This window comes from Gallus gallus, chromosome 2 (assembly GCF_016699485.2).
Source record: "Gallus gallus isolate bGalGal1 chromosome 2, bGalGal1.mat.broiler.GRCg7b, whole genome shotgun sequence".
NCBI lineage: Eukaryota > Metazoa > Chordata > Aves > Galliformes > Phasianidae > Gallus > Gallus gallus.
In genome coordinates this window covers 32855509-32877359 of record NC_052533.1, presented here as the reverse complement: position 1 = coordinate 32877359, position 21851 = coordinate 32855509, and the positions used below count along the sequence as shown (strand labels likewise).

The following is a 21851-nucleotide window of genomic DNA, read 5'->3' as shown; positions in this document are numbered from 1 at the left end:
GGATAAAAGCAAAAATAACCCTAACCAGCAGTGGAACAAATAAACTGACAAGATAGGCATGTACCATTCACATCTTACGCCAAAATCCCAAAGGGAATAAGATTTACTAATTGTGCTGTCTGACAGACAGTAACTCCTGATATCAGAATTGCTCTTGCAAAGGAATGAAAATCCTCCAACTTTTGTTGACTGATCCTCCCTTCAGAGGCAGAGAATCAGCTTAAATTTCTTTCCTTTTAGTATTAGTATTACTACCAGAGCTTGCTGTTTAAAGCACCAATTAATTCTGGCAGGATATTCAAGTATGGAGAAGAATCTTTAGACAGTAAACAAATTCTCAATTAACAGTGAATTACAATCCCCCAAATCAAAGAGCCCCATGGCTTCCAGTTTACAAGATGTTACAGCAGTACTGACAATACCTTCTCAGTGGTAAAGAGTTCCAGCTGTGATGCCAGTTCCTTTATGCGTCTCTCTTTTTCTGCCAGCTGAACCTGTACGAAAATCAGTTTTGATTTACAGTTCTTGTATTAGAGAACATACAGATGCAGGTTAATCCTGCATGCTATATTGTGAAAATACGGCATGCAATGACTTCAGTTCATCTTTCAGATGGAAAAGAACTTGCCAACACTATTCACATGAAACATATAGTACTACTACAAATAATCAAAACCAAACACTCTCCACAAGTTTATCTACTGGATAGCAGCAGGATGTTGGCAGCCTTCTCCTATCAGTTTTCAGAGAACGGTTGTGGAAATCAGTTATTTCTGTCATTGACTTCTCCCATCCCACATGTCCCACAAAAGAACCAAGAGAACCAAAACCCACCAACACCTCAAAGACATTAAGTATGTTTCACAAACACCTACCGCATGTCTGTTGGGGGACCTGGGGGTAGAGAAATGCAACAGACATACTATTCAATTTCTACAGGCTTCCAAATTATTATTTAAACGACCTTTCTCTACAGAGTGCCTTTTATTTGGATAGGGTTACTTCGCAGGCCATCTCTCCACTGGTTTATCTGGCATGTAACCTCAATGCTTCATACAGTTAAGTATCTTTTTTTTCCCTCCCAACTCTGAAATTCTTTTCCTTAGTTGAGTTCAAAGAGAGCGAAGTCTGACTGCAATGAAAAGCTGACTTTTTCTTCCATCCTTACACCCGCACTCACGATAACATATTTTTCAATTGCAGTCAAAATATTTTCAACTTCAGAACCAATTGTTTATTACTCCTGCTGTTAAGTACAAAATAAATAAGTAAACTCATTTTTCATTAAATTATGTGTGCCAAGTGATCACTGTTAATTAACAAAATTCAATAACTTGGGAAAAGTAATGCATTTTATATAGCAAATTAGAGCTTTAAAAGAGTGTTTAAAAATCACACAGGGATAGCACAGCCTACGTAATGCTAAAATGAGCAGTAGATTAATCTTGTATTTTATAACAAATAGGTGCTGCAATTCCTAATGAGATGGGGCTCTTACCAGAAATAATACAACCACAGTTCACTTTAAGCCTCCTTCAGTGGGCAATATAGAGCATTCCTACCCTATCAACTGAACTAACAATTACCGTAGGATTGAGCAGAAGTCTAAAAGCTGGTCTGGGGGAAATGAGTTGCTCTTATCTTTCCCTTGTTTACCCAAGAAGCCACTAGAACATATGCACTAATAGCACAGCCTCGAAGATTAAGGCTCTGGGTAAGATAAAGCTGCTTGTTATGCTTGACTTTCTGGTGCACATAAGTTACATCACTACACCACAATTGCAGCTGAAATCCCCTAAATTTAAGAAATTATCTCAAGATGATTTAAAAAATACATTGTTCATCTTCAATCTCTCTTGTTAACTCAAAGTAAAATGCATTACATGTTACTACAGTGGTCATGAAGCATTCAATAACAAGATTTTAGACAAATACACCAACTAATATTCCTGCTAATATTATTGTAAGCAACAGGAAATCAGAACTCCACTACTTTTTGCCTGTACTACTAGATTAAAGTTAGTTAGAGTTTCTTTTAAATCCACAATATTAAGACTGATAGCCATTTGCTAAGTGTATTACTTAGTCGTTTTGCCTTACTTTAAGAGAAACATCAAAAGAACGCTTCTTCCTACAGAGCAAGACATATTTTTTGCTGTAAAAAGAAAATATATTTCATGTTTATTCCCATTAAAACTGAACTATCGAACTATTAGAAATGAGCATATAAGTTAAGAACAGGATACCATTCGTTGTCCTAACAAAACAAACAAAAAAACCAGTAACTTACTTTATACTGATCCTCCATTGCTGCTAGCTGTAATTTTATACTCTCATTGATTTTCACTTGCTCTTTCCATTTCAGCTCCAGTTTAGCTAGTTCATCAGCATAAGCGCTGCATTTCATCTTCTCACCCTGAAGCAGTTCATAACATAGCATGAAACATTTATAACTGTTTTCATTTATTTTTTTAAGCAATGGCACTGTGCAACTCTATGCTTTTAGAACTAAACTATTTACACGTCTTCAGTGAATCAAACCTGACTCACTACAGTGGCTCTGAGCATTGGATATTATGAAAATGGCATTCAATATACATTTTTTCTTGAGTTTTCAATATACTGCTACTTCTCCAGAATCCTAATACCATACTACATCATTACCCTTTCAAGCGTCTCATTTCAATACGAAACCTTTCCCCTTGCAACTTTTACAATCACCCTAAATAAGTTTCATCCAGAAAGTCAAAGGCAAAGCTTTTCTCAGACCCCACTACGGAAGCAATAGCTGGTGGATGCTAATGAAGGCTCTCTGTTGATGGGTTGGTGAGCATAATTACATGGCAATTATTATTCTGTTATCCTCTCCTGGACGTACAGCGATCTTGTGATAAGTAAGAGAATTAAGATTATAAATTGAGTTCATGACAGTTTGTGAATGGGTTATGGCTATTTGAAAACAAAGCATATTAGTACATTGAAATTCCAAGTTTTTGATTCTAACCTTAAATCTAACTGTTCTGACTTTGTAGAGTTACTTTTTTTAATCTCCAGACAAGAAGTAAATGAATAGGTAATTGAGAGCTGACTCAATAAAAAAGTGTTTTATCATATTAACACTTCTATCTTAAGCATGGAGTTCCACACAAACAAGCCACAAGGCAAATCATCTGGGAAGGCTTTGTGGTTTTAAGATTTAGCACCTAGAGCGTTCTGTTCAGCTTTCCAAATCAGTCATTTACTTACTGCCAACATTTGCTTGCATTTCTTATACTTCTCTGTTTTCTCAGCAATTTCTTTATTCATTTCACGTACTTGCTCCTTAACCATGAATTCCGAAACTACATCAGATGAAATGGGGCTAACTGTGAACATTGAAGAAAAAAAACACAAACATTGATTTTTTGTTCTATAAATGAAGTCTGTATCAAAGACATGACAGGCCAAATCTGACACTGCATCAAGAACAGAGTGCTCCATGTCATCCAAAGAGACAAATGTGTCACTAGCCACATGATACTGAAACATCAACAGTCATATCAGCATCTGCTCAGCTCTCTCTCTCCTGTTGAAGAGGAGCATAAATACACACATACGTACTACACAGATCAATATAAAAACAGGCAACTCTCCCGTGAGCTCCCAAGAAAGTAAACATTAGAATACTTTCTTTCCAATTTTATGCTGGCTGTTTCATTGCTCTGCCACAATATGGAATGCCTCAGCAATCTGCTTCATCCCATCACGCATCATAACTGGTCTTACTGGAAGACCAGTTTTTTACTTGTTCTAGGAAACACTTGTTTTTAGTGAAAATGGAATGAAACTGACCAGAAATTACAACCTATAATCGGTATGGAGAGAAAGGTGTGTCAATTTTAAGCCATCAAGCACAAAATTACTCAGCAGTTATTAAGTTGAACAATAAACTAGGCTCAGTTATAAGCTATTATGTCTACTCTATAAGATTACTTTTCTAAGAACTTAACAGATCATAAAAATTATAATTTAGTTAAATGTTTTCTAATAAGACTACTACAGCCTGTAAATAATGAGAACGTTCTATAGACTTGACAATATCATCAAATGACCGGAATTTTACTGTGGATTTGATTTTACAGTAGAATATTCCATTGGACAGTCACTGTAACACAACTGCAAAATTTGCATGCTACTGTACATAACTGGGGAATTTGAGTGGGATGGTTTGCTTAATTCTTAAATCAACTCTGTTGGCAAAAACAGTTCTGTGTTAACTATCAAGGAAAACAATCACATTTCAGTCCTAGTTAATATTAACTGTTTTGAAAAAAAGCAATGAAATTATTTTTGAATCTCATTCCTTAGAGGGAAAAAAAAACAGCTTTTTAGATGAGTTTTCACATTTCTAACCAGCTTTCCTTCCTTTAACTACGGCAGAACAACTTTACCTACACTAGAAATATGTTTACAGACTATTTCACAAAGACACCACTTTCAGGCAGATACAAACAGATAAAATCTAAGCTGTTGATACCTGGAGATGCAGGCAACTTTTTGTCTGTAACGATGGCAGTAGCTGTCACAGTGTTAGATGCATCTGTCAGTTTCTGCTGATTCCCCACGATTTTCTTTGTGGAAAGAAATTTTGTTTTGGTATTTTATTAAATGAAATCCAAGCACAAAGTAACATTTCTTCTACTACCACCTCTTCCAAAATTGGATGAGGACGAATGGAAACCAAGAGAATAATAAATACACAAACCAATATAATTCTACTAACGCTGAAAATAGCCTCAGATAAATTTTATAATCTTATTTAACAAAGTTCATTTTCCCCAGAAACAGTAATTTTTAAGCAAATTATTAGAACGTCTTGTTCTCTAGAGAAAGAAGTTACACTTAAATCCATCAGTTTAAAGCTAATATTCCACTACAATGTGAAGTCGGTATTAATAATGAGTATTGTACTTCTGCTGCTATAAGTTAAAGAAGTGAAATTTGAGGTTGGTATCAGATCTACAACAGAATCGAGATCTGGAATATTTTTGAAAGAAAAGCCACGAGCATTTTGATGTGACACTTCATTCACCATTGACCTTCTGGATGAGAATCAAATTTTGAAAGAAAATCGTTGAAAGCCAGGCAGTTTATCCATGTGTTCTGCAGGCAGTCTAAATAATTTGTCCATTTTTTCTAAATCACATTTATTCATAGAATCTCCAAGGTTGGAAAAGACCTACAAGATCATCCAGTCCAACCGCCCATCTATCACCAATAGTTCTCACTAATCCATGTCCCTGATCTTGCCATTGCCATTTTCCACACTTAAGTCTCTCAGCTACTCCATCACCAGCTCTGCTCTCAAATCTGTTTGAAATTCACTAACAAGTTCATTTACCACGTGGCATAAGACTGACATCATCATTGTGAAATCCTCATTTATTTATAGAACAAAGCTTCAAGAGTGATCAGAATATCAAACAGAAATGGAATACAACTGTACACTGGGCTGTGGAAATGCCCTCCCCACTCAGAGTCTTCCTTTAAGTTCTCCATTTCCATGATGTTCGGACTAGGCTTTCTGTTTCTATTTGTTTGCCTTTTGTCTCTTGAGGTGGAGCTTATTAATTATGCATTTCCCTGTTTCACTTTCAAAATTCTTCAAAGAGAACAAAGTGAGAACAAAGTTATGCTTACACATTCATCCAAACTCTAATAGCTTTCTACACGTATCAGGTGTATCTAAAAAAAGCTCAGAAATAGTTCAGATTTATAGAAGAAAAGAGTAAACTAAAACCCAATTGTTTAGCACAATTATAATTGTTGGTTTTTTTGCAAGAGGAAATTAAATAGTTGCTGAAAAGTTAGAAAAAGCAAGTGCAATTTCTCCATTCACTTACTGCCTGTTCTGTAAACTTGTTCACTTGTTTCTGAAGTTTTTGACATTCTTTGAATTTTTCCTTGTAATGGTCAGCAGCCATTTGTAAACGAAGCTTCAGATCTTCAACTTCTCTGCGCAGTTCCTGCTCCGTTGTGTTTGAAGTTTCCTTTACAAAAATTCAAAAGAAAATGAGAAACTGTCCTCCCTTCTGTTCAAACAGTACTATTCCCAAAAAGCCTTCATTTTCTAACTGAAGAAAGCAAAATAGTCTATGTAAGTATAGAATAAGTTCCTATTTTGTAGTATCTGTCCAGGAAAGCATTTTTACTCCCCTATATTAACAAATGTTTCTCTGACAGACTTTGTGAATGCACAAAAACTCGAGCACTAAGAACTGACAATTTACCTGTTCATTTTTCAAAGCTGTGATTTTCTTAAGTTCAGCTAAAGCATCGGCAAGCTGCTTTTTCAACTTCTCATTTTCCAGACGTGCACTGTGAAGATCTGCCATTGTTTTATCCCGCACATTTACTGCGTCACTCAGCTCTTTTGACATTAGGACAGCTTCTTGTTTGCTAGCCTGAATCTGATCTTCAGCTTTCCGAAGCTGCTCTTTTAAAATAGCTGCATCCTCCTGGGAAAGAGAGGAAGAGAATCAATCACTTTTATTTCTAAGTTTAAGTAAAAGTTGGGAAGGGATTTGGAACATTCGAAAGAAAAAAATCAAATCTACTTGGCTGTTCTAGCAAAAAACAACACTAAATCCAAGAGTTCATGCTTCATTTGCCTTCTTTGCCAACAATGAATGATCTGCAAATACCCCTCATTACAATATGAAGGTCTTCAAGCAATCACCATCTCAAACCACACATTTGGGCATTATCATTTTACCTATACTGGATTTTTGTTGTATTTTGAGCTTTACTTTAAGCATATTCAATAACGATATTTTTTTTCCCTACACACAGAAATCATAACAAGCATGAACAGCCATCTAACTACAAAAAATTAAGTTGATTCCACAGTAAGACAGTAGAATTAGAGCATTAGAGGCCTTACAATGTCTACAAGTGGTTTACGTAAGGCAACGTAAAACAGTTTTGAGACGTTCTTCATGCAATTCCATCTCCTAAGATCTTGCCCAGTATGCTTCTCAGAAGGACTTGAGAACAAGAACAGAGTAAGCTGAAGCATGCAGCACCTAAGACGTGGCACCACAGCAGCTTCACAGGGCAGCCTAAGGGCGCACTGACCAAGCTGCACTACTGATCTCTCAATCCTCAGAAAAGCCCAAGATCATAAAAAATAAAATAAAAAGTAAATACTGTAAGCCACTTGCAGGATCCGGGCTTCCTGAAGACACTGTAATTTCATATTGGTGAGTCTAGGCATAAAAATCAAATATCTCTAGTCCACTGTTAATTTTTAATAATCACATAGAAGATTACAGAAGCTTAAGTGGAATATAGATTCTGTGAATATTTATGAAGATGGATGGACTAGGAGATGCTATGAAGTACCCTTAGGTATTTTTACAGCACATCATGCATCAGTAACATATTTCAGTATATGTCTACAACTTGATAGCATAAGGCAAAAATGTTAATGATCCCACCAGTAATGTCATAAATGCTTCCCTGAGTTAGTAAACGACACAAATGTTTGGGGCCTCCAGTACTCGTGTGCACACTACACGTTTTTATTGTAAAGCAATATACTGGAGTAGTTTAACATGGTCACAAACAAAACTGCAGCGCAGTCAAAAGACAAAAAGAATGCAAACTGCAACTTAAAGCAATATAAGCATCTCTTTTTTTCTTCTTGCTATTTCCACTCTCAAAAGCACTACTTTTCTGCTTTTATTTACATCTTCAAGCAACATCAGTTAGAAATGTCTCTTCTTCCATGATTTACATTGCTTTTTCAGTGAGAAGACTACTGAAAAATACACAAGACAAATAAAATCTGCATCACCTGCACAATCTGACTTTTCCACACTGGCCCAAAAAACTCTAACTTATCTCTCTGTTTTGGATCAGGAGCAGATTTCTGAAGCAAAGTACCCAATCATTCTACTATTACCCACTGCACTTCAGATCACATCACAGAACACTCTCAGGGCAGGGATACAGAGAAGAATCCTCTTGGATAAAGTGAAACCAGAAGATGTGCATCAAGACCAAACCTAACAGACTCCAACATCTAATAGGTATTCTATTCACAGCACCACACTAAAACTATTTTTAAGTAACCCCCTTGGACCATGTACGGCATGGATATCAGCTCTTTAGCACATTCACTCTCCTACTACGCCAAACTGCTTGCTAACCACAGTATTATCACACTGCATAGCAAAAGTCACCTCCTCATTACAAATCCTACTGGCACTCTTACTGCTGACTTCTCAGTCGATTTAGTCAATTTACGTGGTATGTTACCCTTCCTCCAGTATCACATCATCATATCTTAACAGTACCAGACAAAAGTCCTTCAGTACACCTTCTGAAGCCTCCTCTTTTCTCCTCCATCATCCTCTGTATTCTCAACACTGCAATCTTTTCTCTATTCTTCCATCTCTGTCATGCTTATGACTTCCTAACTCAGAGGTGTGCACCTCTTTTCCTGAACTGACAAATCCAGTTTTCCACACACAGTTCACCTCCGATTTCTTTACATGAGGCACCTCAGGAAGCTCACAACAACCAAAACAAAACTGAATTTACTTTCTCCTTTGCTTATTTTCTGCTGAGAACACCACGGTCCCTTTGACTCTCAGCCTGTTTCCTGAAAATATCAATATCTTCCTTTCTCTTGTCAAGCATATACTATCTTAGATATATTTATTTTAAAGTAGGCCAATTATATTAGCAATGCTTACCTTATTTGATGAGGTGAGCAAAAAAGCTTTCTTCATATTTTCTTTTTCAGCTATAAATAGCTGTAATCTGCCAACCTCCTCTTTATAATACGATATCATGTTTTCTTTGTTTGCATCCAAATTCTTAAACGTCTCGATCTCTTTTACTAGTTTGGTGTTTTCTATTTCTGTATTCTTCAAGTGTATCTGTAATGATGCTAAAAAATGTCAAACTCTTCTTCCACATTAAAAAAAAAAACACTGTCTACTTGTTCTTTTAAATGTTTGCTAAATTTTAACTCATCTCTGAGACAAAGCAGAGCCCACAAAGAGAAAAATAAAACATTTGGTAATATCACTGCCTTCACAGAAGAAGATTCCTTGCTGAACTCCTTTCAGCTGGATCATCTAACAACAACAGCTAGAAGCTAAGCTCCTGATTTCTACGCATATCAAACCAAGCTTCTGGAAATTAACCTCTCTCTTCCCAATTGCAGAAAAACTAAATGCAAGCAAAGGTACTTGAAGAAAACAAAAGAGAAATTGTTCTTCTGGTTGTATCTACTTGCAGTTACGTAGGCAAACAGGACTACACCAGCAATATCCAACTACCAAGACAGGAAACTACAAGAACAACACTAGAGCTGCTTTTAGAACGTCATCAAGACTATCATATAATGCCTATAAATGATAACTGCTGTGCTCAAGTGTCGTCCACTCACAGACTAGATGATTTCTGCTGCTTATTTGCAGACAAATTGCATACACTGAAAGACATTTGGAGACTTCTAAGATTACTTCTGCTATAAAATCTGACGTCGCCTGCCATGTACAAGATATTTTCCTATGAATGTAAATAATCTTATATATATAAGCACGGTTTCTTTCCCACAACCTAAAGACTTCCTTATTTCAGCTTACCAACCAGAAACAGGATATTTCCTTCAAAAAAAAGGAGCACGAAAACTAACAGTCATCAATCAGTTCAACTAAGTTTAGGAATATTACCCCTAAAGCTTGACCAGTTTCCGTATTTACTTTGCTAAGCAGATTAAATCATCAAATTAGGCAGAGTAGTACAGCGGGGTCATAAAAAAATTACTTTTATTTCAACATTTCAGTGTATACATGTACAAAGAATAGTTACCTTATAAAGTTCTTTTTCATCCTTTTCTGTTTTTAACACGCATTCAAGTTGCTCCTTCTCAAGCATCACTTTCTTCAGCTTGTCCTTCATACTAAGAAATTAACAAATTAATAGTAAAAAACTATTAATGCACAAAAATCATCAATACATTAAAAAGTGTTAGTTTGAAAGAACGAATATAGAAAGAAACCATAAAATAAGGAAGGTAAGGGACAAAACAACTTAATACCTGTCTAACTCTGTTTCTTTTGCAATGGCTTTCTGAGTAACAGTCATGATGTCTTCCTCAAGCTGGAGCACTTTTGAAGCAACCTCATCATGCTTCTTCTTCAAATCATCGTTTTCAGTTTTCAGACTTTCTGATGCTTGAATATTAGTCTATAAAAAAAAATTGCAAGTGTGTAATTTGAGAATGCACATCTCCAAAACAACAAAACACCATCTGAATTAATGCTCAAATATATTAATATGGTTGATTTCTACCTCATATACAACATAAAGGTCTTCTATGTATTTTATTTCTAGTATCAGTGATTATCATACAAACATTCTACTTCAAGATCTTGAGATTCCTACACAAAACAACAGCATGTATACTGTTTCCATTAAAATTAAATTATAGCAATTAATTTATTGTCAGACAAAAGATCAAAATAGATATACTCCAAATGTTTACCATTCAAACTACCGACTAACACAGTAAGCCAGGCAGCACTCCAATATGAATTCGAGCACTCAGCTTAAGCAGTATCACATTTATACAATTAAAATATTTTATATGAAACATTCTAAAAAATGTAAAATATTTGAAATTACTCAATGCTTTTACTTTAGAGCAAATGTATGTCTACAATGTGAAGCAGATAGCCACTGCATTTCTACTCTACCACAAAATTTAAGACATACCTATTTTGAACCGCCTACCTGGTATAAAAATATATTACATTTGCTGTGCTTATTTAATATACTAGTAAGGAGTCAATAAGGAGTATGATTCAACGTAAGCATACAGTTACCTGTATGGGAACTACCAAAGACTATCCATATGGAACAAAGGTACATTTTGTATCTTTTGTCCACCTCCTTTCTGCAAATTAACCAATGCTCAGATTAAAAAACAAAGAACTTATATTTTCATTTGTACTTTCTTTCACCTGAAAAGAAGGGAGACTTGCATTTGACTACACCACTCAAGGAAGTCACAGTAAGAAGAAAAAAGTGGAGGCACTGATACTCCTTATGACGAGAAGCTAGTTATGGCACTGCATTCTACTAGACTGAACATTTGGGAGCCTCACAAAGAGATAGAGGATGATGACAATTCCCAGAAGTGAGTCCTTTGTCACGCTGAGTGCTCCAAGATGAGAAGCCACATCAAGTACAGCATTCATTATTCTAATTACAGTCATGTCCATACCATTCAAAGCAGTGGAGAGTTAAAATGTCATCTCCGCTACAGTAAAATGACCATTTATAAATGGGACCAGAGAAACATTATTTTCAATACAATGCTACTTTCCCAAGAAAAGAAATCAGTAACACACAACACAATACTACATTACCACTTCTGTTACCAACATTTAACAAAGCTCAGCTTAATATCAGCCAGGCCAGTGATATGAATCAAAACGTAAACAAGGTCAAGACAGACTGACCAACATGAGACTCCAGCATGACTTACAATGTTTGTGCAGAGACTAAGGTACAAGCTGTCTTTTCACTCTGCCTTTGGAAGATAAAAGCACTAGTTCATCTGTTCATCATTTTTAAACAGAACTTAATGCCTCGAAACAACAAAACAGTACTGTTCTATCATGAGAAACACATCAACCAGAGTTCATGGAGAACCCCTACTGGACAGATTCCACTTAACTAACAATGTTTTAAGTACAATAAAATATAATGAGGACTGTTTTTACTCATTAATTGTCAAAAATATGCTGCTCGCAAGTGTAATTAAGCCCTGCTTTTACAAGCAACTAAACAGAGGTTTGGACATTATGATTTGGGGAGCAAGAGGGGAAGTGAACTGTAAGGGTGGCATACGTAACTGATGTCTCAAACACTTCCTGAACCGTAAATGAGCACCTAAAGTAGATTTTCATTTTTGTTACAGATACTATTAAAAAGGAAGAGGAGCAATCCATTCCAACTACCTGAAATCTGACTGGCTTTATAACGTGCCTTAAAATAATTAAGAATTTGGAGGAAGGATCATGAATACAATGTCTGTCCTCCAACTGTGTTTTCAACGAGACCGGCAACTTTTGTAAGGCTTCTATTTCTGAAGAGCTATCAGCTTCCTGCAAACAAAAGTGTACAAACTTTGGCATAATGAAGGCAGGCTATTTTAATTAAAGTCCGTATTGCAAGTAAAACTTGCCATATAACCAACAGCAACAACACATTATAACTGCTTGTCCTTCCCTAGTGCAGTGGAGACTAATTACCCACCTCTGTTTTGAAAGTCTAGTATAGTAAAAAGCCTATTTCAATGCCTATCTGTGTTTTCTCTAAACACCACTTTGGCATAACTGTAACTGTTGTAACCTAAGTGCCTTCAAAAGAATTTAATCTGATACATTATATATACAAACTGTACAAACAGTTCAAACAGGCTGCCAAAGGTAACATATATTAAAAGGAATTAATGGCCTGAAAAAATACACTCCACAAACAGCATTACAATTGATGCTGCTTTGCTAGTTACTCTAAAGGGACATGGTATTAAAATGTAAAAGTTCCATACTTAACAGATTCTCACCTAATAAACTTGTTTAGATACAACGAAAGCCTACAGTTTTGAAAGAAGAAAGGATTAATTTTTAGAGACGACTTGTTATTTTACAGAATTCTTAGCAATTCAATTTAGATGCTGCAATCCCAGTCCTATACACTCTGGTTACAGTGGTTTCAGAGCCTATAAAATTTAAAATGAGTGCTCTTTGACTATTTTACAGGTAAAGGTCGACTCTGTTTTAGGCACAGTCTGAAGTGGAAGAATATAATAAATGTATCAACATGCACAACCGCTAGTACCAAGATGATAATTAAACTGCTGGTTAATTTATCTTCATTTATCTGATATGTCTATAAATCTACCTTTTCTTCCAGTGATTTGAGTGAAAGAAAAACACAGCAAAAGCATGAATCATTTTAGTGAACTGCTTTAAAAAGACTTATTTTAAGGATTATTTTTACACTGGATCTTCTCCTTAATCCAGTTCACAAATGCAGTCCCCCCACCTCCAACAGTTGCAACAGTTCTACAGATGGAGGGGAGAAGCAAATTGCATCATCAGGCTCAGAATAAGAAGCCAGAAGTTATCTAAGTTGGCTTCACTGCTGCAAAACAAAAGCTGCCAGGACAGAAACTACTGTAATTTCTAGGAGTCTAACTAAAGAAATGCAACAAAGAAAACTTGAGGTAGCTGCCAAGGGAATTTATTTTCCAACAACCAAAATTCCAAGTTGAAAAGTTTGATGTACCTCCAGACAGTTGAAGATAGTGCACCCCAAATCCTTTTTTGCTGTCATTCTAAAATGGCAAAGGACTTCAAATTGATTATTTTAAAAAGAATTTCATTGTAATCACATGAAAATCTGTCCCTACCCTCTGCAAAAAACTGCCATTTTAACATTGTCATTCATTCACTTATTCTTCCTCATAAAAAGATGCTAAGAGGTATTACATCATAAAAAAATTTCTGAGTTATACACCAGTGGCTTTACATTCATACATCCTGATCACAAATACATGTCACACCCCCTGGTCACCTTTTTAAAGCTAATCCATACCAAAACCATTCATCTTGGAGTAATGGCTAGTACCCACAGCCTTTATTTTACTTTTAGAGAATACATCCATTAGAAAAGAATAACTAAAGTTTAAAAGTGAGCTATGCAACTCTCAGGCTAAGAGGTAATTTCACCAGATTCAAGTTAATATTTGTATTTATTTTTTAAATAAAAGAAAAAAAGCTAGCAGCATCATTCAAGTTTGAGCTGCTCTGATTTACTTGGATTAAACTTTATGTCAGAGGAATAGCAATGCTTCATACCCCACTGAGAATTTCAGGAATCTGGACTGATTATCTGCAGGAACCTTTTGTTTAGCCCACCGATATCAGAATAGCTGCAACAGAACTGTATGAAACACCTGGCTGACATCATACCCTGTCTAAACTACCTCAGAGGACAAGCGAGGAACACAACACAGAGCCCTACGGCCACTGAAAAATCCATCTGAATATTTGTCAAGACCCAAACATTCTGAAATGAAACCTCAAACTGTGTTTCCTTTCCAAAAGGAAAGTTAATCATTCAGCAAAGTAAAACAGTAAACCAGTCTCAAACAAATGCTATGTCATTAAGTCTTTATCTTAATCACTATGACAGGCTACAGAAATACTGCTCTAAACGCCGAAATCTTTCTAACCCAAAATCTAATATGGTGGTAATTTAAACGTGTTAATTCAACTAACATTATTAAACAGAACGAATACTACATGCCTCCTTGTACAAAACTAAGACCCAACTCTGTAAAAGTTCATCTACGGAACATCAGTCATCCTACAACTGTAATGAAGAGTACAGGCGTGTACTTCTTCTCCAGGAGACAACCCAAACATTTACACACTGACCATGAGTTTGCAGCACAGGCATTTCAGAACGATCATTTCTTCACTTCCTTGTAACTTCACTAGAAGCTGCAAAAAGTCATTCACGTGAACATGTAATTTGAATTGAGGTGCAGGAAGGACACATTTAAATGAGTTGGTTTAAGAAATATTCATACCCAGAACAATCACTGAATCAATAAAACAGGGTTTTCTCTTTACAGAATGTTTACAGCACCCTTTGCTATTACAATTGCTGGTGACAATTCAAATTCTGATTGTTTAATTTGTATCTTCCAATTGTTATTTTACATGGTAGGCTTTTGCTTCACTTTTGTTTTGTTTTAAAACAATGAATCTCCCTGATCCTTAGCCTGAAGGGTGTGCAGCGTATATAAAAACAATGCAGCTTGATTTAAAGAGGCAGTAAAGAAAAATACTTGATTAATTTACTTCTATACATGTAATGTGAACTAGGTAGTTACACTACAGACAGGTCACACTGCACAACAGCATTCTGTCACAGTCTAACCAGAGAAACTCCCCTTGTAAGATGCTATCAGAAGCCAACTCAAACACATCTCTCATATTTGAATACAATTCTTTCCTGAAAAAAGCTACTGTGCAGATAGCACACCTCAAGACAATCTGGGTTTGGATGGGTATCCTATTAAAACAACCTACCAGGTAGATGAATTATCTTGGTTCTCAATAGCAAAACAAACCTTCAAAAAGCTGGGGAATGAACAAGTTCATAAAGTTAGTACATTCACTTCTGCCTCTCTTTACACCAGTGTCACAAAGGAAACACTTTGCAGATATTCATAGAGTCAAACAACGAGCTGCTAATTCCTGCATCTGTTGCTTCTGACTGAAGTTAAAGGTTTAGCAACTCCACTGCTATAGGAATAAGATTTAAAGCCAATCTAACGCTCAAGAAATCAGTTCAGAAGTACTCTTTGCCCACTAGAGGGAGACAAAAGATTGCAAAAGATGAGATGTACAAGGTGTCCTCTGCAAAAATACAGAAAATCTGTGTTTACAAAACTGAACAGCTGCAGTGTCAAAAGAGCAAATCAATGAAAGACTGATATTATAACTGCTGTGTGCTTCCTCTTTTCTAGAAGGTAATATTAAAACTTAGCAGAGTAGATAAGTACACTGCTGCCAGGGAGTACACTTTAAGTACATGCAAAACTGGGAGCACAAAAGAAACACAAAACCCCCCACTAAAAGCATGCATTCAGGAATAATTTTTTATATTCATAATGTATAAGATAAATATCATTTTTTTTATTGTTTTATTTGTGTTGTTGTTTTATATATGAAGAGGCAATCAATTTTTGAATCAATGTTCTTCAGCTTTCTTTTGACCTTTCAGGTAAAAGCAGCTTAGTGATGCAGCTCTCACAACAGAGTTATGTACCAGTAAACAAGCAATCTCAGAAGGAAACAAAAGGAAAGGCTTTCATGTTGAAAGCAACCTGAAAGAGTTCTGGTGACCACATACCTATCGTGCATCACCTTAAATAAAACAATCACAGTGACTAATCACATTGTCATTTTAACAGTGTTGTATTACCAGGGTTGCAAGCTGTATATACAGTATGATTCAAAACTAAAAAATGCTATTATCAAGGAACATCATACCAGTAAATATATCAACTCCGAAGCGTTAACAGAAACCGGTTAAGAAAAAGATGTGACATTTCTGAAATATCTGCAATATTTCTGAGATATTTCCAGTATTTCAGAATTCCCACACATAGCAGCAGGCAGTTAAACTTTTTGACAGATGATTTCATGTAATCTGGGGGAAAAGGTGTAGAAATGGTTTAAACAGCACAGAAATAGGCAGAAGAGACACAGCCAGGACAGCCGACCCACACCAACACAACCAACCACGCCATAAGACATCATGCTCATCAATTCAAAAAAAAGTATTGTGGTTTAATCTAGTCTGGCAAAATATGATGTGAAATCCATCCAGCTTTGTGTACTTGTGACTCACTAAGGGAAAACCAAAATATGCACACTGTATGTGGAGAGCTGCTTGCTGAAGTTTTGCAAACTTCACTCTGAATACTGTGGAATACAAACACACAACAGTTCATTGCCTCTTCTATACAGAGGGCAAAATATAATTTCAATAGACAAAACTGCCGAATGAATGGAATGCTTTCTCTTGGGCCTATCCAATTCCCAGCACAGAGCTGGGAATTCTGTAGGAAAAGCAACAGCAGTGCTGGAGCACATGCTCCATTTGAGCACCAACACTGGCTAATACAAATCTGGGTGCCATGCAAATATTCTTTTCCTGTGATAGTGGTGATGAAAATCTAAGAAAACTAGTGTAGAGTATAATAAAAACACAGATGTTTTTTACTCCAACATAAAATAAAAGGCTGACCCTAAAATAGAAGCCTTCAGAAACAGGAGGTGACTTGGAGCACTATGCGTGCAAGACTTGCATGAGAAGCAATGTTTCAACAGCTCTAATAACAATCATTTTATGCCTTGAATTCATTCTTTCTCTTCCTCCTTACAAGGCAACTAAAGACTATCTCCTGAACTGTAAGGACACCATTAGCAAACCAAAATTGGTAGTTTTTGTGACCTCTCGAGTTGCCAGTCAGTAGTAATACAAACACAGGGACTCACCTTTTCTTAAAGATCAAGCAATGCAAATCTTTGCCTCACTTACAAGTACGCAACCAGTCCACCATTCAGACTTTGTGGAACACTGACTATATTACTTCTGAATAGTTTTGGTTTGGTATACTATATCCCCAAAAGACAGAATCTTCCTTTAGCTTGTGTTTTCTTACAGTCACAATTACAGTCACAGAATTGCAGGGGTTGCAAGGGACTTCAAGAGATCATTGAGTCCAACTCCCCCTGCTAAAGCAGGTACTTTACAATAGGTTGCACAGGCAGTCATCCACACAGGTTGTGAGTATCTCCATAGGAAACTCCCCCAAATAGTCAGTAAAAAACAACTTACAAAGCATCCCAACAAGTCAAAAGGCAGACACAGATAAATGGCTCCGCTGCCCAGAGCTCTACCATGATAACCAGGCAGGGAAGAGAGAGCAACAAGCAAGAGTAGGAGGAAAACAGTAGTTTGGTAGAACTGTGGCATTGTTCATTTTCGGAAATCATTTTTCTCTAATGACATTTCTCATTCCAAATAACCCCTGAGCTATTTCTGAAAAGAAAAGACTGAAAAATCAATACCAAGAAAAGGGAAAATTATCTTAAGGGCATATAAACAAACATGAATAAGAAAGGGATGTTAAGAGAACTGCGTTTTAGCAAATCATTTTCAAATTGCAAATTTAGAGCTTTTCTATCACTCGTTTCACTTCTATTTGTTGCACTGCACCGCAGTAAGATAGCTTACATTTTATGACACCTAGTCACACAATCCAAACTGTGCTCAACTCAGTTATTTTAAAAGGCTACAAAAAATGGTTTGAAGACTGGAACAACTCTCCTGTGATTAAAAAAAAGCTGAGAGTTGGGGTTGTTCAGATTGGAGAAGTATTTGGGGAGACCTCACTGTAACCTTTCAATATTTAAAGGGAGTTTCTAGGATGCAGAGGGACTTTCTAACCGGGCCTGTAGCAACAGGACGAGGGAATCACAGTTCTTAACTTAAACAGGGCAGATTCGGATTTGTAATCAAGAAATACTTTCCAAGAGAATGGTAAGACAATGAAACAGGCTGCCCAGAGAAGCCGTGGATGTCCCATCCCTGAAAGCATTCAAAATCAGTTTGGATGGGGCCATGGGCAACCTGACCTAGCGGAAGATATTCTTGTCCCCACCAGGTGATGTCCAACAGTCCCTTCCAACCCCAACCCAGTACATACAGACCGGTTTAATAGAGTGCTGTTTAATAATGTATTTGATCAAAAGATGAGAATATTAGCTCAGATAACTATATTATTTGCCCTGAGGAAACTAAGCAAGGTTTTTTGGTTAATTAGAAGTACTATTTGTGCATGTCTTGACAGAAGTATTTGCAAAAAGAAAAACAAAAATGCTGGTAAAAATTGTAAAGAGTGAAACATATCTTAAGTTTATTTTAACACAAATTAAGATTTCTGTCACCTACAGCCTCCTCTTAAACTACAAAAGTAATGATAGGTAGCTTTTACAATAATTCTACTTTCCTTACATGGGCTACTTCATTTTAATAACTGTTTTTCTTTAATTTACTCTGAAGTACATTGAAAGTGGTTTTGTTTTTTTTTTAATAGAACTCTAAATATCTAAACCTTTGTCTGAATAAGCAAAGCATTTTAAAAAATAAAATAGAAAAAAAGAGTTGAAAAATTTTCATGTAGCAAATATTTAGAGTATAACTGAAAATCTACAGGCGCGTGACAAGAAAGCACTGGGAATAAAAGAAGAATGAATCCACAGAACTACTCAGTTAAAACAGCCATTCTTTAACTTAAATGGGGAAAAAAGAAAAAAGACCTAAACCAAAACCACCTACTTCATACTAAGCATAGGTGGAGATTCATTCTGTTGTTACATAAAATAACTACATTTTAATTACTTAACATTTCAAGGTTATCCCTTGTGGTCTTACAAAAAAAAAAGTGCATTAATGAACTGTTTAGGTTTCTTGCCAATAAGAATTATTCACGTCACATGAAGCTGAGTAGATTAGCTGACTTTACTTATTTCAAACAAACCATACACAGTTATTGTAATTGAACTGAGTGCTGCATAACTGCTGCTCAAGAATCTTTAAATCAATCCATTAACGCACTGTACAGTGTTCCCAGCAAAGATAAATCATATAACCTCTTGACCTGTTGTTGTATTGGAGTAGGGACAAAATGAGAAAGGAAAAAGGGAAGTCATCTTTTAGCTTCAAAGGTTTGAGAGAAAGCTGCATATAAAGTATTGTTTATTAAACTTTCTGATGACAAGCAAGTTAAATTACTGCATCTGATTCAGCAGATGCAAATTTAATTTGAGAGTAACATTCTGCTTATGTATGTAGACAGGAATGCACATGTATACATACACAAACATATGCAAGAAAGTTTCAACTGAGCAGAAATTCTTTTAAAAGAGAAAAACAGAATATAAAAGAAATAAAATAACAAATGGGTCAAAGACTTAAGTGAGACAAAATAAATGCATGACTTAGGAAAATACTATAGTATTCCAGATAGGTGAAGTCATATCAACCACCAATTAGACTCTCAGTTACAGCTCAGCTAAAATAAAAGCACGAAGTTCTTCACACTGCATCACCATTCCAACAAAATACAAAAATAGAATTTAATTTCAGGAATGTTTTAACTGCTAAGCTCTGGTATCTTAAGAGAAATTATTTTTGTTCATAAGAATTCACAGCTAAGCATGAGAAATATCATGACATTTTTGTTCCTAACTACTCTCACTGGACAGCTGTCAAAATCCCATCTGACAAATTGTTCTAAAAACGCATTCTAGATCTAATGTGGATTAGAACTGACAATTTTTCAAGCAGTTTTTAAAATAACCTCAAATAGCAATGGAAGGTACCTATTAGCTCATTCATTTCCCCATCAAGCTTCTGATCGTGCAAATAGGTAAAATGCATGCTTTCAAGTATTTAGTTCTAGTCTTGTTAACTTAAGCTGGTCCTCCCATGTGCTTGAAATTAAAATAATTCTTTTATAGGATTTTACACCTTTTTTTTTTTCCGAAAACAGATCTTATCACTGCCATTTCCTTTACCTAACATTGTAGCTCACTGCATTATGACCAAAAGTAAACTAAGATGTCTCAAATTCCTTCAACAAATTCCTTTCTACCAAAGGTGTATCATGCAGAACTGTTGACATATACATACTAGTACTTTAAAATAGCCTATTAACTGCTGTCTACAGCTAAATTATATAGGCTTCATTACTTCAAATTTGTCCATGTCACCACCTCCCTCCCACATGTTTTTAATTTTCTCCTAAAAGTTGTTTAAAAAAAAAAAAAAAAAAGCAGCAGCTTAAATATTTCTATCAGGTTCAGCTTTTGTGTGTTTTTGTTATAGTATACGTTTACTCCTTACCACATGTAGAATTCCAAATGAAGCTAGCTAAGGTTCAGGCTAGATTTATATTTCCATATTTATATTATCAACTACAACTATAACTTGATTTTTAAGGTTTTCTGTTTCAGAATCATTCTATCTTTGTAAAATCTTTTAGAGAAGCCAATAGTTAACTTTTCACTTCTGGCATGTTCTGGCAGCAGCATTCTTGATCCTGACCAAGACTTGATCTTTGTGTTAAAATCAACACTTTTCTAAAAATTTACTATCTATTTATTACCATTTTCAATATCCTGTATTCTGTGTAATTATTCCTTAATGAGAGTTATTTGAAAAACCACCCTTCATTTTAAGGTAATGCAAGCAAACTTTAAACTATCAACTACCCTTGCACTATGAATTCCACAATTAAATGTCAAACATCTGGTAACAGTTGTCATCGATTACCTTACCATGCCTGGTACCAAAAAGCTTAAATATTTTAACCATTTTACGACATAAAAGGAATAGTGGCAGGAGGTTAATTGGAACTGACCTATTCTAGTGTAAATGTCTATCTAACTGCTGAGGGGTTTTGATAGCTGATTTTCACCCAGTTTAACTGGTTCTTGAAAAAACAGGATTACAGACATTATGAGTTGGCTTTAATCGACAAAACAACTAACCTTTTGCTCTGTTTGCAGTTGGTCACATCTCTGCTTTTCAAGGTTAAGTTCTTTTTCCAGTCTTTCAACTTGATCCCGGAGTTGTGCTGTTTCTTTCTCCAGAACAGAAGTAACCTTTAATAGCTCTTCTTTTTCTTTTACTATTTTTTCAATTTTAAACTGTTAAAAACAAAAGAATTCTTAGTAATTTTTCTCCCTTTGATCCCTATGCAGTAAGTGGATGACAAATTACTCCAGTGTTTGAGCAGAACAAAGTACATGTCTTCTGGCTAGGTGATTTTACAGCTTTATCTGTTTTCCCAAATTTTTGAAGTTTCACTACTCTAACTACATCACCATTACATTACGGTACTACAATGACATTACAAAGCAATTTTTATAACATCTTTACTTATACTCTTCTATCGTCTTTAAGTTAAGTGCTTTTACTGTATATTTGCTGTCACTTGGGAAGAGCTAATTAAGGCAACACCAGCTTGGTGACAAAACGGCTGCTTAGTGTAAACACACACACAAGAACAATGTTGGAGGAATTCTGGATGAAAACAGGAAAAACGGGAAAAAACTTTCACATGAAGGATGTCTTCCCCCTCACCTCACCCATAGTCCTCTTACTTGGAGAGCACAGATGGCAGGGATGGA

The 21851-nt window shown here is 35.8% G+C and overlaps 1 protein-coding gene across 6 annotated transcripts in view; it reads right to left on the bottom strand.

Annotated features, from left to right (window-relative positions):
* The window catches only part of TAX1BP1 (Tax1 binding protein 1), a 50382-nt gene that overhangs the window by 12688 nt on the left and 15843 nt on the right, over nt 1-21851 (bottom strand). Inside the window, exons 5-14 of one of the 6 annotated variants that reach the window (NM_204738.2) lie at nt 21210-21368; nt 10097-10245; nt 9868-9958; nt 8742-8927; nt 6270-6497; nt 5883-6029; nt 4517-4610; nt 3247-3365; nt 2291-2416; nt 423-494 (exon numbers count right to left, since the gene is read on the bottom strand). In NM_204738.2, coding sequence (NP_990069.2) covers nt 423-494; nt 2291-2416; nt 3247-3365; nt 4517-4610; nt 5883-6029; nt 6270-6497; nt 8742-8927; nt 9868-9958; nt 10097-10245; nt 21210-21368 — 1371 coding nt within the window. The remainder of the gene's footprint in view (nt 1-422; nt 495-2290; nt 2417-3246; nt 3366-4516; nt 4611-5882; nt 6030-6269; nt 6498-8741; nt 8928-9867; nt 9959-10096; nt 10246-21209; nt 21369-21851) is intronic. The other 5 variants (XM_025147030.3, XM_015281288.4, XM_015281289.4 and 2 more) reach the window with 5 other exon arrangements.